The sequence below is a fragment of the Amaranthus tricolor genome, chromosome 4 (assembly GCF_026212465.1).
Source record: "Amaranthus tricolor cultivar Red isolate AtriRed21 chromosome 4, ASM2621246v1, whole genome shotgun sequence".
In the NCBI taxonomy this organism is placed as follows: domain Eukaryota; kingdom Viridiplantae; phylum Streptophyta; class Magnoliopsida; order Caryophyllales; family Amaranthaceae; genus Amaranthus; species Amaranthus tricolor.
Window position 1 is genome coordinate 8,688,143 of NC_080050.1, and position 22,024 is coordinate 8,710,166.

At 34.2% G+C, this 22,024-nt stretch overlaps 3 protein-coding genes across 3 annotated transcripts in view; 1 reads left to right on the plus strand and 2 right to left on the minus strand.

Moving 5' to 3' along the window:
- LOC130809729 (exocyst complex component SEC8) overlaps positions 1-8,105 on the plus strand; it is a 29,995-nt gene extending 21,890 nt beyond the window's left edge. Inside the window, exons 19-27 of the mRNA XM_057675509.1 lie at positions 2,046-2,228; positions 2,442-2,527; positions 2,946-3,144; positions 3,264-3,341; positions 4,151-4,252; positions 4,350-4,424; positions 6,995-7,090; positions 7,295-7,344; positions 7,430-8,105. Of these exons, the coding sequence (XP_057531492.1) occupies positions 2,046-2,228; positions 2,442-2,527; positions 2,946-3,144; positions 3,264-3,341; positions 4,151-4,252; positions 4,350-4,424; positions 6,995-7,090; positions 7,295-7,344; positions 7,430-7,514 (954 nt within the window). The 3' untranslated portion in view covers positions 7,515-8,105. The remainder of the gene's footprint in view (positions 1-2,045; positions 2,229-2,441; positions 2,528-2,945; positions 3,145-3,263; positions 3,342-4,150; positions 4,253-4,349; positions 4,425-6,994; positions 7,091-7,294; positions 7,345-7,429) is intronic.
- A 2,435-nt stretch (positions 8,106-10,540) lies between these two features.
- Positions 10,541-12,022, minus strand: LOC130810694 (uncharacterized). The gene has a single exon (XM_057676830.1). The coding sequence runs from the start codon at positions 12,020-12,022 to the stop codon at positions 10,541-10,543; it is 1,482 nt and encodes a 493-aa protein (XP_057532813.1).
- A 1,998-nt stretch (positions 12,023-14,020) lies between these two features.
- Positions 14,021-19,982, minus strand: LOC130809731 (protein NRT1/ PTR FAMILY 7.3-like). The gene is made up of 5 exons (XM_057675511.1): positions 19,826-19,982; positions 17,123-17,243; positions 16,672-16,889; positions 15,555-16,117; positions 14,021-15,312 (listed from the first exon to the last, which is right to left on the minus strand). The coding sequence occupies exons 1-5, from the start codon at positions 19,850-19,852 to the stop codon at positions 14,466-14,468; spliced, it is 1,776 nt and encodes a 591-aa protein (XP_057531494.1). The 5' UTR covers positions 19,853-19,982; the 3' UTR covers positions 14,021-14,465.
- Between the last annotated feature and the right edge of the window lie 2,042 nt (positions 19,983-22,024).

A 22,024-nucleotide genomic window follows, 5' to 3' on the forward strand; every position in this document is an offset into this window, starting at 1 on the left:
AAAATAAACCAGAAATCATCAAGAGTCTGATAGCAACAGAAACAGGATTGGTACTGCCTGCATTTAGCTCTAGCTCTATTATAGATCAAATGGCCACGAATTCTCTGGTGCTTATTTTCCATTGAGAAATTTTTGTTGAATTCACCTCTAAGGGCCTTCTTGGAATGCAAGAATTAGTGGGTAAAAAGTATCCCATCAATTTCTGGGCTGAACAAAGTGCTTGGAATGGGAAAAAAAGGTGAATAGTATTCCGCTCCCCATTTGATTGTAAATATTTACCCTACCTCTCTCAGGGTTTGGTATCTGAGGGGAACTTCCAACTTCCCCAACGAGGAGAGAGAACCCTTACTTCATTAGCAACAGTTGACACTTCCTGCACCACCATTAGAGAACCTGATGGCCTACTGCTACATACCTGTTGATAACCGTCATCGCCACCGTCCTCTCTAACAGCCACCAAATCTGCTAGTTAGTAGATGGCAAAGCAAGTCTGTCACTCTGGTTTTGGTCGTAGCTTGTGCAATCTTGTTCATCAGAGTTGCACTGTGGTGGTCAGGCAGCTGTTTGTCACTCTATCTCCAAAGAGATGGTAGCTGATGTTGGCCAGTTAGTAGATGGGAAAGCAAGTCATATGAGGAGGTAAATCTGAAAGTATTTTCCGGATGAAACTGCAAACTAAGCTACAATTTTCCCAGCAAGTATTTTCCAGATGAATTCCTGAGTGGCAGTGTTATGCTTGCTAATTGGTATCTCCTAGTGAGAAAGTGAGTTCCAACTTCTATAAGAAAGGGGATGGAGATGTTTGATTCTCTCCTCGTTTCAGAGTGATTGCTGAAATTGCATTTTTGCAAAAGTTCTTGATGTATACAGGAGCCAAATTGGATTAGGTTAATGGAAATTTATGTAGTTAGTCAATGTAAACTAGAATTGAAGCAATCATTTGAACAAGAGTTGGTGCATATTTACAATTTCAGGGATGTGGTATTCTTTCCCTTCACTAACTTAGGATATCTTAGATATAGCATTTTTTGGGAAATGAGTCGATTCATGGGTATATATGCAATTATATTTAACGTGTAGGATGTAGATATTTGAATCCAGTATTACTTGACTAGGTATACTATTGAGGCTATATATGGGTATGTTTGGCAAATGACTTTTTGCCCAATCTTTTGTTGACTTTTGAGTTTTTTCTCTTGGCTTGTTAGTTAGTCAAACAGCTAAAACATGTGGTAAATGGCTTTTAAACCAGCTAAAAAGTTGACTTTTATACTAAAACCAAAAAGCTGCTCTTGGTTATCATGTACTTTTGGCTTTGTGGTCACCTTTTTTATCTAATAAACAACCAACAACCAACACTATTTTTACGTAACATCTCCATAACACCTAACAACAAAACCAATGCTACTAGCTGAAACAAGCCAACTGAACCAACCAATAACCAATAATTAATTGCCAAACACCGCCTATGTTTGATGACTGATGACTGATCTGCCCAGCTTAAAACAGATTCTGTGTTGGGTTTTTAGTTTGCAATGCTTTTCCACCAATGAAAATTGATATTGATCATGTAATGTGAGATATTTTTATTAAAAATGAGAATATATTTGAGAAAAAAAGAAGATAATAAATGATTAGACGGGGCTGTAAGGAAGGATTAAAACGTTCTTCTGTTGATGGATTACAGTAACAGCTTCTACTAGCTTACCTGCGAATACTATTGGTTCAAGCAATTTGATCCTTTTTGCCCTCTTAGGCATTTTCCCCTCCAAAAGTATGAAAAAGCAAAAAAAAAAAAGAAAGGGATCCTATGCGTGTGGTGAAACAAATGCTGGATATCCTGGATGCAGATTTTGTGTTAAGGTGGATCAGACATTACTCTGAGAGGTGGAGGATGCTAGAAAAGAAGTTTTAGTTGTTTTGCGGTCTGGGTAGGTTTATGGAAGTTTTTGCTCTATTGAAGCTACAGAAACATACTTCTAGATAGGGTTCCTTTTAAGTGTGAAAATTATGCTTCTTTACCTTTCTTGTTTGTATTGTTTCAGGCTGTTCTTGAGAAACAGAGTTACATGCTGATCGGCAGGAATGACATTGAAAGCTTGATGAAGCTTGATCCTTCTAGTTCATGTCTACAAAACTGTCTGAATGATAATCCTTCTGATGCTTATGGAATTGAAGTTGAAAAACAGATGAGTGATCTGCTACTTGGTTTGCGACCAATCAAGCAGGTATCATTTCATTTGAAAATTTGAATGCTTATCGTGAAACTGTAGCAGTAATATGTCCTTTCCTATTCTGGTTTTCCCTGCCTTGCTCTGATCACGAGACAAGGAGGTGAAGTGACTGTGGTATTAAACTATGTGTGAGTTAGTCTTGTATTTTTGAGTGGTCTTTGGAAGTTCTGCTGATAGGTTTCGCTTGTTATCTTTTATTGCCTGCAGGAAAATCTAATTCGTGACGATAACAAACTTATTCTGTTGGCTTCTTTAAGCGATTCACTAGAGTATGTTGCAGATTCAATTGAAAGGTAAGTATTTCCCTCTCTAGATTTGTGTAAAAATTGTTACTAATTCTTCGAGAGTATTTGTTTGGCGATTTGCAAAAAGCTAGATCCATTGTGTGTGTGCCTTTTGGAATTTGACAACCTCTTAAAAAATCTTTTTGTTAGTGAAACTTTTGTGTTCGTGTGTGTGTATGTTGTGTATCTATTAAGATGTATAATACTCTGAAAAATATTTTTAGTGATGCTTCGATAATAAGTTATTCCTTTCGTTATTCTTTATTGTTTATTATGGTTATTAAAAACGTAAGATTCAAGAACACCCTAATCAGAACCAATTATAGATTTATAGTGGTCATCATCATCTGGAAGCATACTAGGTAGAAGGTATAAAGTATCAACTATGGAAACTAATATGCCTGACGAATCATTAAATGTTGTGCAGACTTGGCAAAACTTTTTCCATTGCATGTAATCAAGTGGAAGAGAAGGGTAGGAACCAGAGAACACCTCGCCGTAGTGAAGTCACTAGCAGTCCTTCAAAGGATCTGGCATCGTTTGCTGATGATTACAGAAAATTGGCTATCGATTGCCTCAAGGTGTTGCGTGTAGAAATGCAATTGGAAACAGTCTTCCATATGCAGGTATGTTGTGTGTTCAATTTCAAGGTTGGATATTTTCTCTTGTAAATCTGGATTTTATTTATTGAACTCTTAAAATTGAATAAAGCACAGCTGGTGATGCTGACAAATACTGTGAACAGGAGATGACAACTAGAGAATATATGGATGACCTAGATGCAGAAGAACCTGATGATTTTATTATTTCCCTCGCTGCTCAGGTTTGTATCTTCATTTTCCAATAAAAAAATGATACCAATAATTGTCTTTACCGGGTTATTTGTGTCTCTCTTTTGGATGTTTTATGTATTTCTAAAACTGTATGCTTAGATACAGAAATTTTCTTTTTAATTTTTGTGTGCAAAAGATGAAAATATCATAAAAAGCAGGTGATCATTGAGGTGGATGAATGATGCTCTTGTTTCTTTTCAATTAAAGCTCTTGAGTAGATTGGACTGAGATCATGTCAGTGAAATTTACTGGCTTAGATGCTACTGTTCTTGATTTCCATAATTTACTTGTGAAGTAATACGACTTGTTATTAGTCCTTTAAGAGGACTTGAGCTTAACGATCAGGTGAAGTAATGAGCTGTTATTACCAAGAGTACTGGGACTAGTGAACAGATGACATACCGACATTTTCACAACTGTATTACTAATGAATCTCATTTTAGAGTACTGTGTAATGTACGGAATAGGTGATATTCTATTTTATTTGTAACCACCATGAAATGAAAACAAAAAGAGGGAGAAAAGAAAAAGAAAATAACTGAGAGCCATTTTATCATGTTAGGAACTATAAGTATATCATCTTGCTGGAAGGAAAGAATCCTAGGTGCAGATGTTAAGAGGCTTGGACACTTATTAAGTTGGCAATCCCCAAATTTTTTTTAACATTTGAATTTTCCTGAAATATATGTTGAGAGTCTGTTGGAAAGAAAAGAATAGAGAAGACGAAGGGAAGTAAAACTGCTTCTCTAATCCTGACTAAATTTGACGTACCGTTTCCTTCTTTTTGGATGCCCAACAGATAACTCGCAGAGATGAAGCAATTGCTCCCTTTGTCTCGGGAATAAAGCAGCATTATATTTTTGGTGGAATATGTGGCGTTGCAGCAAATACTTCAATCAAGGTGACAGTGCTTCCATTGGCTTAATCCTCTATAAAGTTGCTTGCACTTGTCATCCTTTTTTTTTCCTGTGTAATTTGGGAACTATTGCATTTTTTAGACTTTGGCCAATATGAGATCATTAAATCTTTTTGGAGTCCAACAGATATGCCGCAATTCAATTGCCTTGGAACAGGTGCGTCTAATTATTTTTGGCATTGTTGTGTTACTGTAGTTTAGTCATTCATTTTTTCTATTATGGAATCATATTACCTAATCTTATATATCAGCGTACTTTCTCCGCTTATTTTGTTTGAAATAGATGGATTTAGAGGGAGAAAAGGAGGGTGGAGGGGAGGGGTGGTCTATTTTATATTTTCCAGGTAATAAGCGTTAAACCTTCTGAATTTGAATTTTTAGAGACCCTTTCCAACTAAGAAAAGGTGATAAATACCCAAGTTTTTCGAGTCATTGGTGATTGGCTACCTGAAAATACAACAAGCAATTTAAAAAATAGACGTTAATAATCCCAACTATTATACATTTGCTCAAAATAATCTCAACTATTGATTATTCCATAATAATCCCAAGTATGAGGTGTACTGTTATGAATCTGCTTCTGCCTTCAGCACCAATTGGTGAGATTCTGCCTCTGAGGTGCAGTTCTTGGATGTGGTTCTGCTCACTTGTGATTCTGCTTCTGCCTTTGGCACCAATTGAGGAGATTCTGCCTCTGAGGTGCAGTTCTTGGATGTGATTCTGTCCACTGATGAACACAGCCTGTGTAATCAAACAAAAAACCCAAGAAAGACACAAGAGAAAGTATTTCTGGAATGCCTCTTTATTATTGATCAAATGGTTACAAGGATAATTCGAGTTTTCCAGCTCCCAACAATTTCTTGCAAGCTATAACCAAATTTTCATGCCCATTATTTGACACACAAGCCCTATATATGGGCTTCTAAAACTACCGAACAACTTTCCCTAAAAAATAGCTATACCCGAAACAGAATTTAAGCTACTAATTACAAGATATTATTTACTAAGTAATTCCTATATTACCCCTATTAAGCCATTCATGACATGTCATGTACTTTCTCAAAATAATCTGAACTGTTGAATTTTATCTTGTAATGCACCCAATTTGGGTTTATTATGAGTATGCAATCAATAGTTGAGATCATTTTGAGAAAATACACCTTATACATAGGATTACTATGGAATATAACTAATAGTTGGAATTATTTTGAGCAAATGGAAAATAGTTGGGATATTATTGTTTACTTTTCCTTTACTTTTTTTAGATACGATTAGTGTGTCGCTACTAGCTGTCGATAACTAGGAACGAGTAAAAACTATTTTCAGCCTTGTACAAGGCTTTATAACAAGCTGTCTTGCGTATTCTACTAACCTCTTTCATTCATCTTGACATAGTATATTTATCATAAAATTATGTGTATGTCGTTACTAGCAGTAGATAACTAAGAAAGACTAGAATCTATCTTCAGCCTTATATACAATAACAAGGCGTTATAAAAAGCTGTCTTGCATATTCTTCTGACCTCCATCTATCTTGCCATAGTATATGTTTTATACAATTACGTGTATGCCGTTACTAGCTGTAGATAGCTAAGAAAGATTAAAATCTATCTTCAGCCTTATGCAAGGCTTTACAAAAGCTCCGTTTTGTATATTCTTCTGACCTCCATCTATCTTGCCATAGTATATTTATCATACCTGGAAAATTAAATCTCATAATTGCCCTTTTTTCACATGCATCACTGCATCACTAAACCGTGAGACTTTTATTTTTATCGTAAATGCTACAGTTTTCAATATTATTTATTGAAGGTATTTGTCCTGCTAGTTCCTCTCTTTCCTTCCCTTTTCACTAGCTTCTATTACAAAACATTCTCCACAAAATTTTTCTCAGTTTTCGTTCCCTTCCTAAATCCTAAACACAAATTCTTGTTTAGGACCGTCCGATTAATAGGACGAGTCCAAGTTGTATACGATTGGTTTTAATATATATGTGATTGGTTTCAAGTTATATGCAAGTGGTTTGTAGATGTAAGTTTACACTATTCTTAAGGCATATATGATCATTGTTAAAGTGTAAGTGATCATTATTACTATATAATTTTTCCACTAATAGATTAATATTCTCATTTAATTAAAGAAGCATGGAAGAGGTCAATAGCAAGTACTATGTAGTCAATTTTAAGCTCATTGTGATTGATTTTAAGCTATATATGACTTTAAACTGTATGTGTTTAGTTTTAAACTATATGTGACGGAATTTTAGCTACATGTGAGCGCTTTTAAGCAGTATGTGGTTATAGTGGGCTGTCTCATATGCGGCGTCCTAATATCGAGACGGCCGCATATGAGACGCGCTGAATCCTAAATGCCTATGGAAACAGGATATCAGAATAATCTAATGAGACAATTTTTGCAAACGTTCTAGTGATCTCTACTCTCAATTCATGAAATTGCCCAGAGCAGTTCATTGTTTTCTCTCCGGTAGCTGTTCTTTGAATTGACCCTGTTATACATATTGTAGAAGTAGATTGTTCTTTCTTAGTGTTTAATGTCTTTTATTCTTTCCGATAAAGACTAAATCATTCTTTTATACACAAATGAAGAAAATTGAAGTATGTCAAACAACACTAATTGAGTATTTCAATTAAGCCAGCTTCTAAAAAGTTTAATTTGTCATATGTTTCTTATCATTTTGAAGCCATAACATCCTGAACACTGTTGCAGGCCTTAGCAGCTATACCATCACTTGACAGTGAAGCTGTTCAACTGAGATTGGATCGTGTGAGGACGTATTTTGAGCTCCTAAACATGCCATTTGAGGTGCTTACCTGAGATTCTTGTGAATATAATATTCCATCTGGATATAGTTTTCATATTGTCATAATCCATTGTATGGTTGTGGTTCTCTTCCGTTCAAATAAAAAGATAAGTTGTGCTCATCTGCCGTTGTTAAACTAAAATTTGGAAGATCCGGAAATGTTCTGTTACTGTTTCAGGAAACATGACTATAATGTCTTCTTGCAGGCTTTGCTTGCTTTTATCACAGAGCACGAGGACTTGTTTACTCCAGAGGAGTAAGTGTGATCAAAACTTTTCTTGCCACTAGTACAAAATTTGAATGTCGCTCAATTTTATCTGACCAAAAACCTTGTTTGACAGGTACACAAATCTTCTAAAGGTCCAAGTCCCGGGGAGAGAGATTCCTAGCGATGCACTGGAAAGAGTATCAGAAATTTTGCGTTAGACCAATGCGGATATTGTTGGAATGGGTTCTTTGCAAAGCGACAGCAGTATTAAGGGTAATCTGCTACTTTTATACCGCATCCCTTTCCAAAGAAGATACGAGAAGTCCATTATAGCTATTAGCAAGATTGATGTGCCCTGTTGTAAATTTTGGTGTCAGTGGGTGTACCTTCGCCTTTTGTTGATAGGTGTGTAAATTGACTCTCCAAAGTCAGTTTTTATCCCCCTCTTGCATTTTTACAAGATTCAGCTTGCTTGTCCGTTGGGTTTTGTAATGAGCATGTATGTAAAACCGTCTCTTGTGCCTCGAACAGCCTAGCTTTGAGATGTCATATTGCCAACCACTGCTAGCTTTTGAGTTTTGACATGTATTTATCCTTAACCCTTCCTCTCACATCGATATTTTTTCCATTTCTTTTGGCTTTTCGGGTTGATAAATGGGTAATCTTATCGGAAACCTTGTCAGTAGTGGCTATTGATACATCACATTTGTCTAGAGCTGATGTATCTTATACCATCTACTTTGGATTATTAGCAATATTCTTTTATAATATTTGTTTGATTCATATTCAAACCCTTTGTTCCTCAAAAATTTTGTGTTAGCGTTCATTAGCATTTAATTTCAATTTAGAGCGTGCTTCTAATCTGGTACATGTAATTGCTTTATTACCTCCCATTGTTGCAATTCTCATCAATTTTCACCGTTCTTCTCATCAACCTCCACTCTTGTTGATACAATTCTCACTAATTACTTATTTATGAAGCACTTCTCTCCATCATATATATTGCACATCTCAACATTATCCTTAAAGAAATTTATTCTTCTTACTAATTTGTTAAGTTTTTTCTTTAATGCAAATGCTTGTTGGCTTTCCTTAACAAAGATATGTTAATTTTTTCTAAACCCTCACGACTTAATTTTACTTCAACACTTGAGCTATCTTTTCATTTTTTTTCTTTTTATCTCATAAGTCCGAAACAACCTGGCTCTTGATACCATATTAAAACTATAATGAGATAGAAAAGTAAATATTTTAAAAATAAAATTAAATGACCACATTTAATACATAATATTCAATTAATACATGATTACAATTTAATTTATAGTACTAGGAAAAAACTACAATCAATTAAAACTATGGAGCAATCCCCTATTTTTATCCACTATTCTACCAAGTAGACTACTTATATATTAATAACCACTAAAATACAATAACAAATTCATCAACTTTAAGTATCCAACAGGATTTTGCACCTATGATCATCTCTACTTGCTATGTAAAGATATTAATGGGTGTGTGGTTTGGTGGTTTCTTGAAATGAGCCTGTCCTTTGCCCCTGATAGTCGGTCCTATTTCAATCTAGTGTAGCATAAGCTATTACGCTCGCAGTTGTTCTACATGTTTTTGTTCTCATCCTTGCTGCAGCATAGACCTGACTGGTTGTGTTTTTATTTGCACAAAAACTTGGGTGCTACCGTCTCACTTGTGAGATGCGTCTTATTAGGCCGGTTCAATTGTATATATATATATTTTTTTTACTAATTTCACAAATTAAAATGTCAATTTCAAGATTTAAAATAACAATTTAAAGACTTAAAAGACCAATTGTCAGTTTCTTCTAGTGTTGTTTGTGTTTTGAGTTGGTTTAATTAATGTGATCTTCTCTGCTGCTCGCGTTTCATGGATGACCGTTTAGGTTGTAATATATGAAGTATAATACATGTGTGAATAGTTGTTGGAGCTATTGATGCAAATGCATCAAGGGACCAGGACTTTGCAAATAGCTCGCGAGTACAAGATAGTGTTCCTAACTTGTCACCTACGCCAATGGTGCATGAAGAGCAGAACTGGATCAAGGATGCTTGCCAAGGACTAAGCATGACCTCAAGATACCATGTTGGGAACAAGGAAGCCAAGACTACAAGTCTACAACAAGGAACAACAGCATACACTTGGAAATGGGAACAGACAGCAGATCTCAGACCAAAGCATTTCCTGTCGACCAGCAGACCTTGCTGGTCGACAGGAAATGCTTTGGTCTGGGATCTGCTGTCTGTTCCCATTTCCAAGTGTATGCTGTTGTTCCTTGTTGTAGTCTTGGCTTCCTTGTTCCCAACATGGTATCTTGAGGTTATGCTTAGTCCTTGGCAAGCATCCTTGATCCAGTTCTGCTCTTCATGCACCATTGGCGTAGGTGACAAGTTAGGAACACTGTCTTGTACTCGCGAGCTATTTGCAAAGTCCTGGTCCCTTGATGCATTTGCATCAATTCCTCCCTCTTGGGAAAGAATTGTCCTCAATTTTGATGCTGCATAGTATGGTCTCAGGCCTCTTATGTTGCGTATGACAAGGACTCCATATTGCTCTAACAGATTTGTTTTGAAAGTATTATCCCCAATCTGATGTTTGTTAATCCCCTGCTGTTGTATGGCAGTAGCTCTCTCAATGATGCTTTGCATTTGCTTGTGTATTTCCATCTTTTTTTCAGCATGTCGTGTTGCATCTCCATGTTTTCTACAATGTAAAGAAAGAGTAATTAGTGATACAGCTAATGTAATATTCATTTCACATACACATTCAACCCCTGTGTATACAGTTCTGAAGTTTGGACCAGCTTGATGTTTTCCTTTAATCATCTTAAATCCCAAAACCTTAACATGTGGTATAGCTAGTAAGCGTGCTTTCCTACTTAATGCAACTGTCACCTTATTAGATTTCCCATTTTTATTATGAGCAACAAGGTTGAAATTTTGCATAAACTCAACCTTCTTATTATGCTTGGCATTAAGTCTATTTTGTTTTCAAACATTGCGAAAGTATTTATGGTCTGAATTGTTAGTGAACTGTTCGAAGAAGTTAACATTCCCAACATCTATATTGTTACTCTCCTGTCTAACCTTCTTGTTGATCAATAGAAAGGTTTGCCCTTCCCTACTGTCTTCCTTAATCTTTGCCTTCTTGTTTATCAAGTGTATAGGTGCCTTAGTGGTCTTAGGTGGAACAGTTCTGTGTGGAGGCAAAGGCACTAATTCCTTCTTCTTCCCACTGTGCCTAAAGGTATAGGTGTTAGTGTACCATCATGTATGGTTCTTCTGTAAAACTGCCATGGTCTCCCTAGCAGCATATGACATGCATCCATATCAAGCATATCACATAACACTTCATCAATGTCGGTGCCTAAGGTCAAGCTCACTAAACACTGCTTTCTCACAAACCCACTGGATTCATTGTCCAACCATTTTATCTTGTAAGGGTGTGGGTGAGGCTTGGTTTCTAAGTTCAGCTCATTCACCAACTGTTCGCTCACACAGTTTGACTCACTACCACCATCTATAATCAGGTCACATACTCTCCCCTGTACCTTACACTTGGTTTGGAAGGTGTTCTCCCTCTGATATGCATTTTTTGCCATGGGTGTAGTGTGGGAACTCCTTCTGATAGACAAACTATACTGTTCTTTCTCAGGTAATATCCTCTCCAGGTCCTCTTCCTCTTCTTCCTCAGTATCCCCTTCAAACCTGTGTCTATTCCCATTCTCATCTATTATGAAGGTACCATCATCATCACTCAGGTTAGGTGGATATATTTCTTCTTCGTGCCCATTTCTAGACACTAGGATCTTCTTGGGTCTGGTGTCCTGTCTGATCTCTTCCCATTCTCTCATGGTGAAGGCTCTAGCATTTGGGCAATCCTTCTTGTAGTGTCCCCTGCCATTACATTTGAAGCAAACTACATCTTTTGAAGGTGATGCTACCATCTTCAAAGTGTTGGGCTTTGATGGATTTGGTTGTATATCCCTCTCAGGTGCTGCTGTGGTGCTAGTGCTCTTAGAGGTGTAAGTCTTAGTGGTTCTATCGTAGGAAGTGGCTGCTTTACCCATATGTTTTTCAATATCAATGGCCATCAATCCTACTGTGTGTATGGTCAGATAAGGTGTGTTAATCAGTTTCCCTCTAATTTCTTCCCTTAGATCTGCCAAGAACTTGCCCACTCTTAATTCCTCATCATCATGGACATTACAAATCACAGTGAGCTTCTCCCACTCTTGAATATACTCTTGGACAGTCCTATTTCCTTGTTTCAATGTAATACACTGCACATACAACTGCTGTCTATATGTTGGGGGTACATACTTCCTCTTCATGTGTTTCTTGAGTTTATCCCAAGTGTGAAATTTACTCCTACCCTCCCTAAGTCTCATCCTCTGTATTCCTTCTAGCCAGGTTGAAGCTACCTTCGTCATTTTCACTTTGGCAACCTTGAATTGTTGGTCTGGCGGTGTTCCTTTGAATTCAAAGTATTGGTCCATCCTACTTTCCCAATCGAAATAATGTTCTGGGTCATGGTTAAGGCCATCAAAGTCAGGAATGTCAATCTTTATGGCTCTATCATCGTAGGGTCGAGGATTAGGGTTTTGCGGTTTATCGGTTTGATTATCTAATCCCAAGTGAATCATCAATCTACGCATACCATCCTCTAACATACCAAATCTTTCCTCATGGTCCATGGTCCCTAAGTCAACAGCTAATAACCAGCACAACAATTTTCCAACAATCAATCGAATTTAACCCAAACAAGAATCGCACAATCGCAATATCAGATAATAATTTGTGTATTGATGTGAAATGTTTGATTAAATTGAATGAAAAACGTAAAATGAATAACAAAAATGAAATCAGAATAGGACGAATCACTCCCTGAATATCGTAGAAAGCAATGTTGATTAATTCTGCAATTTATCGCCTGATAATCGCCTTCAGATTCTTCCTTCTGAAATTTCCCAAAACAACTGACAATGTTCTTCAAATACCCGCGTCCTATACTACCTTTGTCCTTTTCGTGAATTGGCTCTGATACCAATTTGATGCAAAATGAAGGGCGGATTATGGCCTTTGTTATGCATTGATAAAGTGGAAGCCTTTATTGATTACACACACAAAACTACAAGAATGACAATGAAAAGATCCCTTGACACACAGGAACAGAGCCAAGAAATCCTTTCTTGGTTTTCTAATGATGTTGGTCAGTGGCTATTTCAACGCCCTTCTAACAATGATAAACGTACAATGTCTTCCAGACTATGCACACACGGTTTTCCTTGCAGTGCCAATGATTGTTCCACAATCCTTGAACCCACAAAGATCAAAGGATACTTCGTATACCCTTGATGAAGTCACCGTCAACTTCGAACAAAGAGAACAGAAACAACTTTCTGAAATACCTCTATGTATTGAATCAAATGAATCTGAATACTTGAACGTTTTATTACATGGTGGGAGGCTCTCCTTATATAGAGCACTCAACTACCTTAACGGTTAAAACTAAACACACGCTTAATTAAAGAACACGTGCTAAATACAAGGCGCTTTAAAAAACAGAAACAGAAGACAAAATACTTAAGTACATTATGTTCTGGAGAATCTGTCAGACAGCCCTCCTTTCACTTATCCTCTAGGATGCCACGTGGTCTATCAGTGAGATCCTGGGACCTAGATGGTTTGGCCCATGTGCAAAGGTGACGTCCCAACCTTGATCAGGGTTTGGGTGATACGGGTCTGTGCTCAGGGGACTCAGTAAGGTCTGCTAGTCGACAGGAAATGCTTTGGTTTGGGATCTGCTGTCTGTTCCCATTTCCAAGTGTATGCTGTTGTTCCTTGTTGTAGTCTTGGCTTCCTTGTTCCCAACATGGTATCTTGAGGTCATGCTTAGTCCTTGGCAAGCATCCTTGATCCAGTTCTGCTCTTCATGCACCATTGGCGTAGGTGACAAGTTAGGAACATTGTCTTGTACTCGCGAGCTATTTGCAAAGTCCTGGTCCCTTGATGCATTTGCATCAGCTATCAATTCTATTGAATTAAATTAAGAATGATGTCTTGACAAAGTTCTATTAGCTCAATGTAGTAGAGCATTATGCTTTTGCATACAAGGTGTTACTTGGTATTTTTTAGTCCGTATGGGTTTTTGTTTTTTTTTTATTGTGGAAATTTTTATTAAAGGATTGAATATTGAGCTCAAGTTAGTTAGTAAGGTTGTGAGTGGTATTTTATTTATTTATTGTTGAATCCTTAATTGACTAATATATTCTCTTCATATCATATTTTTGGTGATGTATGTAATATTTTATTCATTGAGAGAAAAAATTTACACATGATTTTTCATTGATGTAAATAAATTAAAATATATTTATATGTAATCTTGTTTGATTTGTCTCGATTCTTTTTAATATTTTTTTTATAATTTTTATAAAGTATAATTATAGATATTAATGCTCGAATTATACTTAAAAAATGTGAAAAAATGTCAAATATAATCAACATTGTGGAACGGAAGAGTACTACTTAAGTGAGAAGTGTCCAAGACATTATTTACATTGTGTATGTTTTGTTCATTCAAAGCTTTCCAACTTTTTGCTTATGTGTGTGTAAACCTTCCATTTCTCATTATTGTTGGCTCACCTTTCCTTTCAATACTATGGCATGTTGTGCATAATTCAAAATAATCTCATTTGCAAATACAATTATAAGTTAAATTATAACTAGAATTAAGCAAAGTATAAAAGCTTTGCCTAACTAAGTTAAATAGAAATTACATCATCCAACCAAAAATCATAAAAAAAGAAAAAAGAAAGAAAAGAATTGGAGAAATCAATTTATTTATCTACTAATATATTTGAATGGATCCTTATACAAGAATCTCATCAATAGCCTATCATCAATTCTTCATACGAAGAAGCATTATTCTTAATTTGAATATCCAAGAACACCTTTCTTCAGATTTCTTTGATCAAATCCAATAATCATTTGATTTCTAATACATCCATACTTAAAACCCAGTTCCGTGTTCCTCAATGTGCACATTTCTGGTTCCTGATTTCCGATCTTTTCATCTGTTACAGAGCGATAGAATCAAATCGGTCCAATTTGCATATATAATCCTAAAACTCGATGAATTTAGACCTCGATTTGTAGTTTATTTTCGCTATTATTTCCATCTTTTGATTCGTCGAACTGAACATACTTATAAGACCTTGCATAGAACAAGTAAACAACAAAATCCACAGTTGTAAGAGCTGCCAACAAGAAGAAAAACCTCTCTAAGTGACCCTCATTTAGGTTTTCTGGTATCCATCCAGGCATATTGTTTCGCGTAGTTATCTTCATAATCATGGTAACTATTACGCTGCTCATGTAGTTTCCAAACGACATGGACAACATACAAAGTGCACTCCCAAAGGTCTTTAGACCTTCAGGTGCTTGCCCATTGAAGAATTCTAATTGACCCACATACATAAAAACTTCGGATGCTCCTATCAGCATGTATTGAGGTACTTGCCAGAAAATGCTCAACGAGCTAGCATTTTCACAGTTCTTACAATACCCTTTCGCGTATTTTAATCTGAAAACCTCTACAGTTCCGGCAGTTACCATAGCCAAAATTGCAAATATCAGACCGATTCCCATCCTTTGAAGCTCAGTGAGACCTTTGTTTCTTAGTCGGATAATGAATGGATTTATCACACGACGATAGATGAAGATGAAGGATGCGACACTTAGGATGTCGAAGACTGACATACTTGCTGGCGGTATGTGAAACCATCCTATGGTCGCGTTCATCGCAGCACCTTGCTCCACAAACAGGGATGCCATTTGAGTGAACACTACGGAGTACATAATGGTACAAACCCAAATCGGAAGGAGTCTTAATATGCATTTCACTTCTTCAACTTGTGTAACAGTACATAAGTTTCGTTCATTATAATCCGAAACTGCGTTGACAGCCGCAGCTTTATCCAAGATCCTGTGACATTACAATGAATCTGAATCAGAAATCAATTATATACATACATATATTTGTCATCATCATCGTACCCAGTGTATTCCGCCCATAGAAAAACTATGAGTAGGGTCTGGGGAGGGAAGGAAGGCAGCAACTCATATCCATAAAGGAGTGTGCGGCCAAAGAGTCCCTCAACTTAAGAAAGATCAAGAGAAGTTCCTGCAAGGAATTTGTATTGCAAGAAAAAGAGGATCAAAACTTACATTAGTCCTTCGGTATGGGAGATCATCCTCCTACCAGTTTTCGAGTAGGTTTCTACATCCAATTCATATAAACCTTCTGCATTTGGTAAGACCTTAAAATCCCAATTCCTAATTGCAGCAACAAACACTTTCCCAAATCTCATAACAGGGTTTCCCTGATTCTTGAAGTGTCTGTAACGAGGCGTGCCACCAAGAAACAAAGCCAAAGCCATAAGAGCAGTTGTAGCAGAAGCCATAAACCCAATAGCCCATTTGCCATCATTTTCATAGTAGGCCAAAATGGTGTTGGAAAAGAGAGATCCCAAGTTAAAGGCCAAGTAGAAGTAACTAAAGAAGGAAATTTTCGAGGTCCTTTCTTTGTCATGTTCTTCATCAAATTGATCGGCCCCAAATGTAGCGATATTCGGTTGGTAACCTCCATTGCCTAAGGCTACCATGTAGATTGAGATGTAGAAAAGAGCTACATGGAGTCTTGTGTGGGAGTTGCATGGAGTAAGCTCATTTCCACACCCTCTTGGTTTAAGCAAAAATAGGTATGATGATAGTGATAATAAGGCCAAACCCTGTTATCCAATATATAATCATGCCATAAGTAACAATACACAATATAACATATTACTATAGCACATTATGACAATTGATAGAGCATATTGAATATTATAGGACTCTTTAACATAATTTTAAAATTTTTATTGCGTTAGTTTTTTGATATGGTATTAAAACTCAACATAACATATGATCTCGAGTTCAAATCTTAAAAATATTTAGTTTTATGTATGAGGAGAACATGTGTTGTATTTACACTTCAACTCCAAAAGGCTCTCGTGCAAAGAATTTTGATGCATTAATGACACATTGACCTAATTTAAGTTAAAACTTTAGGCTGAGTTGATCCTTTGGTACGTATGTTGACTCGAAAAAGAAATCATGTTACTCAATAGCCTAATTAAGATCGACAAATTTCAATCCCTAATCTTAGATACTATTACGACAAAGACTTTATCAGCGAAACTAGTTCACATCTATATTGTCATTATTTAAGTTAAATAATCCAATACATTAGACAATCAAACAAAAAAATTTTGTATACATAAAATGGATGGAGAGAAGAACTTACAAGAACAAAAATAGCTTGGAAGATAGCACAAGTTCTATAACGACCCCAATAAGAATCGCTAAGAAAAGCACCAAGAAGAGAAAAGAGATAAACAGTTCCAGTCCATTTGCTAACATTATTAGCTGCATCAGCATTGCTTTGGCCTACTACTCTGGTCAAAAATAGCACCAAGTTTACTCCTACTCCAAAAAATGCCAATGTTGCTAGCCCTTGATTCACTGTCATTAGTAATTATTCATATTTTATATTAATAATATAGTTACCAAAAAATTGCATAAAAAACTTTAGCCAAAAATGACCATCAAATTGATTTACTATTATTAATACTAAATTGTTTAATATATAATAACATTAGTACTAAAAATAAAAAATGACAATCGAATTGATTCAGTTTTATTACTACTTTTCAATTTAACCATAAAATAATTGATGAAGAGAAGTTGAGTGATACCTAGAATAAGAATGGCTGGGCCCCATCCTCCTGATTTGGTACGTATAGCTGGCTTACCATATCGATCCACAGTTCCATCAAGTGTGTATTCTACTTGTTCACTTTCATCTCTTATCTTTTCCTGAAAGTGATTACCAAATAAGAGTTAAAACCTAAATAAAGTATTTAACTTTTATAAAATTAGGCTTTATTAATAAATATTATATATTCATGAATAAAAATTTAATATTTTCAAATTCAACTTTTTATGTACATACATGGACTACACACAAGATGAAATGACAACGTTCGTATCAAAATATAAAGATTAAACGGGCTATATATCAACAAAATAATTATAGTAGAATGATTAAAACAACATAGGAAATTAATTATACTATACAAGCCAAAGGTCTAATGTTTTTAAATAGGAAAATCTTTAAAGATTTAAAAAATTATAACAACACACTATTAATTTTGTGATTTGTGTAAAAATTCAAATAGTAAACCTTAAGTTTTATTCCTACCACTTTAACCAATTAAATTTATTGGTGAGATTAGTCGGCCTTTATATCATATAAAATAAATTAGTATGGAGGTTGAATAAAAATACAAGACCTTGTGTTTGGACTATACACAATAAATATGCTAATTATTTCTTTTTATATAAATTTTTTGAATTGCAGGATAGGCCGAGGAAGGTGGTACTTGATCCTATCCTTTTAATATTTTAGTTTAGGTTGTCTATTGTAAAATAGTACGTTCGGAATTATATTAGTATCTAATTAATTTTATAGATGGCTTACACATATTTGTGCATCTAATGTAAAATCCGAATTTTTGTCATGGGTAATAGAAAAGTACAAATTGTTGTGTGAAATGTTTTCACCGAGAGATGCACAGGTTAAATAATTTCTCTAATACATAATATGAAAATATGGACTTCTTGTTTGAAATTATCTTGTTGAGAGACGATATCTCACAACAGCAGCACAAAGAAAATTTAAAGTAATGTGATCTACTATCTTGATATTCATTTGTTGCCTAATCACAAATAAAGATACTTGATTATGTTAGGTTACACAACATTAATAAATTAATTAATTAATAGTATAAAAAGTTACCAAGGACTTGGGGTATTTAATTTATTGCAAATAATTTTTCAAAATGAAATATTTTGATGGGTATAGGACATCCTAATAGTAATTTTTAGATAACTATATTCTAGTGTAAAAATTTACTCAAACTTAAAACTTCATTATTCAATATAAAATACTCTTATTCATCTTAGGTTATAAATGAGAATAGGTCAATTAATTAAGATTTTTGAATTCATAGGAATTAGAATCCTATAAATTTTAGATTGTTTTCTTCTATAACCATTATGGTAATCTAAATTTGAGAGCCCATACAATAACTTAAGGGACTTGGATGCAACTATAAGGACATGTTTTTGCAATTTGAAGAAAACATGCTAATACTAGAAATATCATATATCTTTTTGTCAATATTTATCAAAGGTTCATAAAAATTTTCCTTAATAGTGCTTGTAAGTCATTCAAATTCTATATGATTATAGTCACACTATCTATAATTGCAATTTAGCAAATCACAAAAATTTATTAAATATAACTGATGGTAGTAATTTCTTTTGAATTATTTCATTTATCCATCACTTTTAAGTAGAATATTATTGTTAAACATAAGTGATACGTGTAGTACATCCACACTCTTAGCCTACCAACCTCTCATATGATGGGTATAATAACGAACAAATTTAATTTGATGTTAATACCTCAAATATCATGTTAAACTTTTTAATTGGGACAATTACTCAAGAACAACTCTCATATTCTTGTTTGTCATGTACTAAGTACATATATACCAATGAAGGGAAACTAGGACCAAATAATTATAATTCTTATTAATATCAAATTGTGTAACGCATAACATAGAAGAATGGTAACCGAGTTGATTTAGCATTACATTCATAAATTGAGTGTTCGATCAATTCATCTGTCCGATACCAGTATCTTGGATTCACTATTGATACCAATCATATTATATTTGATTCATTTCTTCATAACATTCCCCTCAATTACATTAATATCATGATATCACCAAAAAGTCCAAAACTATAGGTCATCACCAAAAAGGAATTATGTAGGGTTTGTATTAATTTGTACTTTGTAGTACTCTATTTATAGCCGCAACAACGACGTAACCCTCAAGCCGTCGCTCGTCAGGCGAATGCACAATCCAAGGTGCAGTACACGCCACCAACCTATGCATCCTCCATTGTTAATATGCAAATTAATTCATACATACTAAATAAAATACTACTCAAATTAAAATAAAGAAATAAATATTCAAATTTATAAACATCGTGTGTGTGTGTGTGTATATATATATATATATATATATATATATATATATATATATATATATATATATATATATATATATATATATATATATATATATATATATATATATATATATAAAAGGCCGGATTAAGAACAAAATAATATAATGTCAATAATATTTAAAAAATATGCTTTTAAATAGCAAAATTTGTAACAATTTATCCAGCACAAGCATTTGTATCTCTAAGTCGTATGTAACTTTATACATTAGTTAAATGTTGTCAGTTAACATCATTAATTGTCTTTAAATCTGCCTGTATGTATATATAAGTAATGAAGAAAAATAAATATTATGTACCTTTTGGCAAAAGTTCATGCAAGCCATTGTTAGTAATTGTTGTATTGGAAGTAGTCTAAGAAGAAAATTGGTGGAATTTATGTATGGAAATGAAAGAAGAATATGATGAAGGAGAATAGGAAGAAGGAAGATATGAAAAAAATATGTAGAGTTATAATTAAGTGGACTTAAAGGAGTGAGCAAAAGAATGGTATATATAGATCAAAAAGAAGGCAATAAAGAAATAAAATAATGTGTTGGATGATGTGACTTCAAATAGAAGAAACAAAACAGGATACTTCCTGCTGATCTTTCTGATTTATTTAATAAACTCACAAGAAAATGGGAGTAAATAGTTGCACCAACTTGGTTGACTGTAATCCATATGCATGAATATGGCTTGGAGTGTTGAATTCAAAATAGGGACAAATACACATACAAATCAAATATGATTTATTTTTAATTTATAGATTAAAAAATAATTACAAATTAACAGTGTTGAACGAATAATTGAAAATTTCTTATACCGCATATAATTTGAAATGAAGTAGTATTTATTACTCAGTATCTCTTTTAACATTCATATCTTTTTGAATTGATTTAGAAAATACAACAAAAACAAGTGGATAATAAAAATAAATAGTTATGATGGAGATATAATAAATTTATGGATGAGATTTAAAGAAGAGTGTGGCCATTGCTGAAAAAATAGTAAAATTAGTAGAACAGATTAAAATAGAATATAATGCAAATTAAATTAAGATAGAAAGAGGGTGCATAATAAAAGGAGTCCAACTCTAGTTATACTAGCATATATGATAATAAACCAAATTGATTATTATTCTTTAGCTGGTCTCTTGAGAGACTGTCTCTTTTAGAGATGTAACTCAAGCTCAACCCATTAAAGATTAATGTCTACTTACCGTATTTTTAATGCCTACTTACATTATCATTAATGCTAATGCCTACTTTCAATATCTTAAATGTCTACTTACATTATTCTTAATGCTTACTTACAATATTTTAAAAATTTATATAATAGACCGGCCCAATTAGAAATGGTCTATCAAAGAAATCGGATCTCACAAGAATCCAATAGAAATAGATTAACCAATTGGCCCACAGCCAAGCCCAAGCCAAAGACAGATCTAAGCTTACATTCGTTAAAAAAATTTACATTTTTAATACTCATTAAATTCAATTTTAAATTTACGTCCAGTTTAAATTAGACTAATTGATTTGAAACAAATCTTTTTTAATTCTGTTATAAAAAAAATAAAACTTAATGTATAATATTTTTATGGTATATCATTTATCAATTGTCTCTTTACCCGTCTATATATGCACTTCATTTCTACTCTATTAACCTCATTTCATAACTCATACTTACTAAATTTAAGATATGAGTAATGTCGCTTTTGTGAATAGTTTTGAGGTGCAATCGCCTAGAGCACAGCTCATGAAGAAGCCTAAAATGAGCTAATCCTTATAGTTAAAAATCTATATTTGCATAAGTAGCTTTTAGAAGGGATCCAACTGGCAGCATTTGGCTTTTCAATTAAGCACATGACTACTAAACTACATAGTTAGAGAAAAAATAACTGAAACTTTAATCATATAAGGGCCTTTAAATTTTCGCTTAGAGTCTATACCAACTTGTTTTAAAAGGGTGGAAGTACAATAAAGGAGCGTGTTAATGTTGGATTTGATTACCTGGGATCCATAATGGATCCAGGATCATCTATGCATGTTTTATAATTACAACTGTAGATAATCTGTTGGTCAATTTTGGCGATATTTAAAAGTGGGTGAATTTAAGCTGTTTTGACAATGACATTTTTTAACGAATTATATTTGCCACATTTTATCCACTAATTACTGTTTGGCTCATTTGTAGAGTTTTAATTATTCAAGGAAGTGTATTTAATTAGTTAAGTAGATTTGTTGGAAGGTGGTACCTTTCAGATCATTAAGGTGTTTCATATTTAATTAGTTTGGATACTATAATTAGGGAACGTAAGTGAAAGTGAACTAATTATTTATTTGTTTTATCAAATGAAACGGTCTCACGTGAGATCATTTATATTAGACTGATTCAATGTACATTTACCGTTTTAAAATGACTATTCATAATTTTGAAGTGATCAAGCACAGAAATGGACTTATTATATAATTTTAAACTATTCGTTTATCATAATAAGTCTTTTGTGAGATTATTTT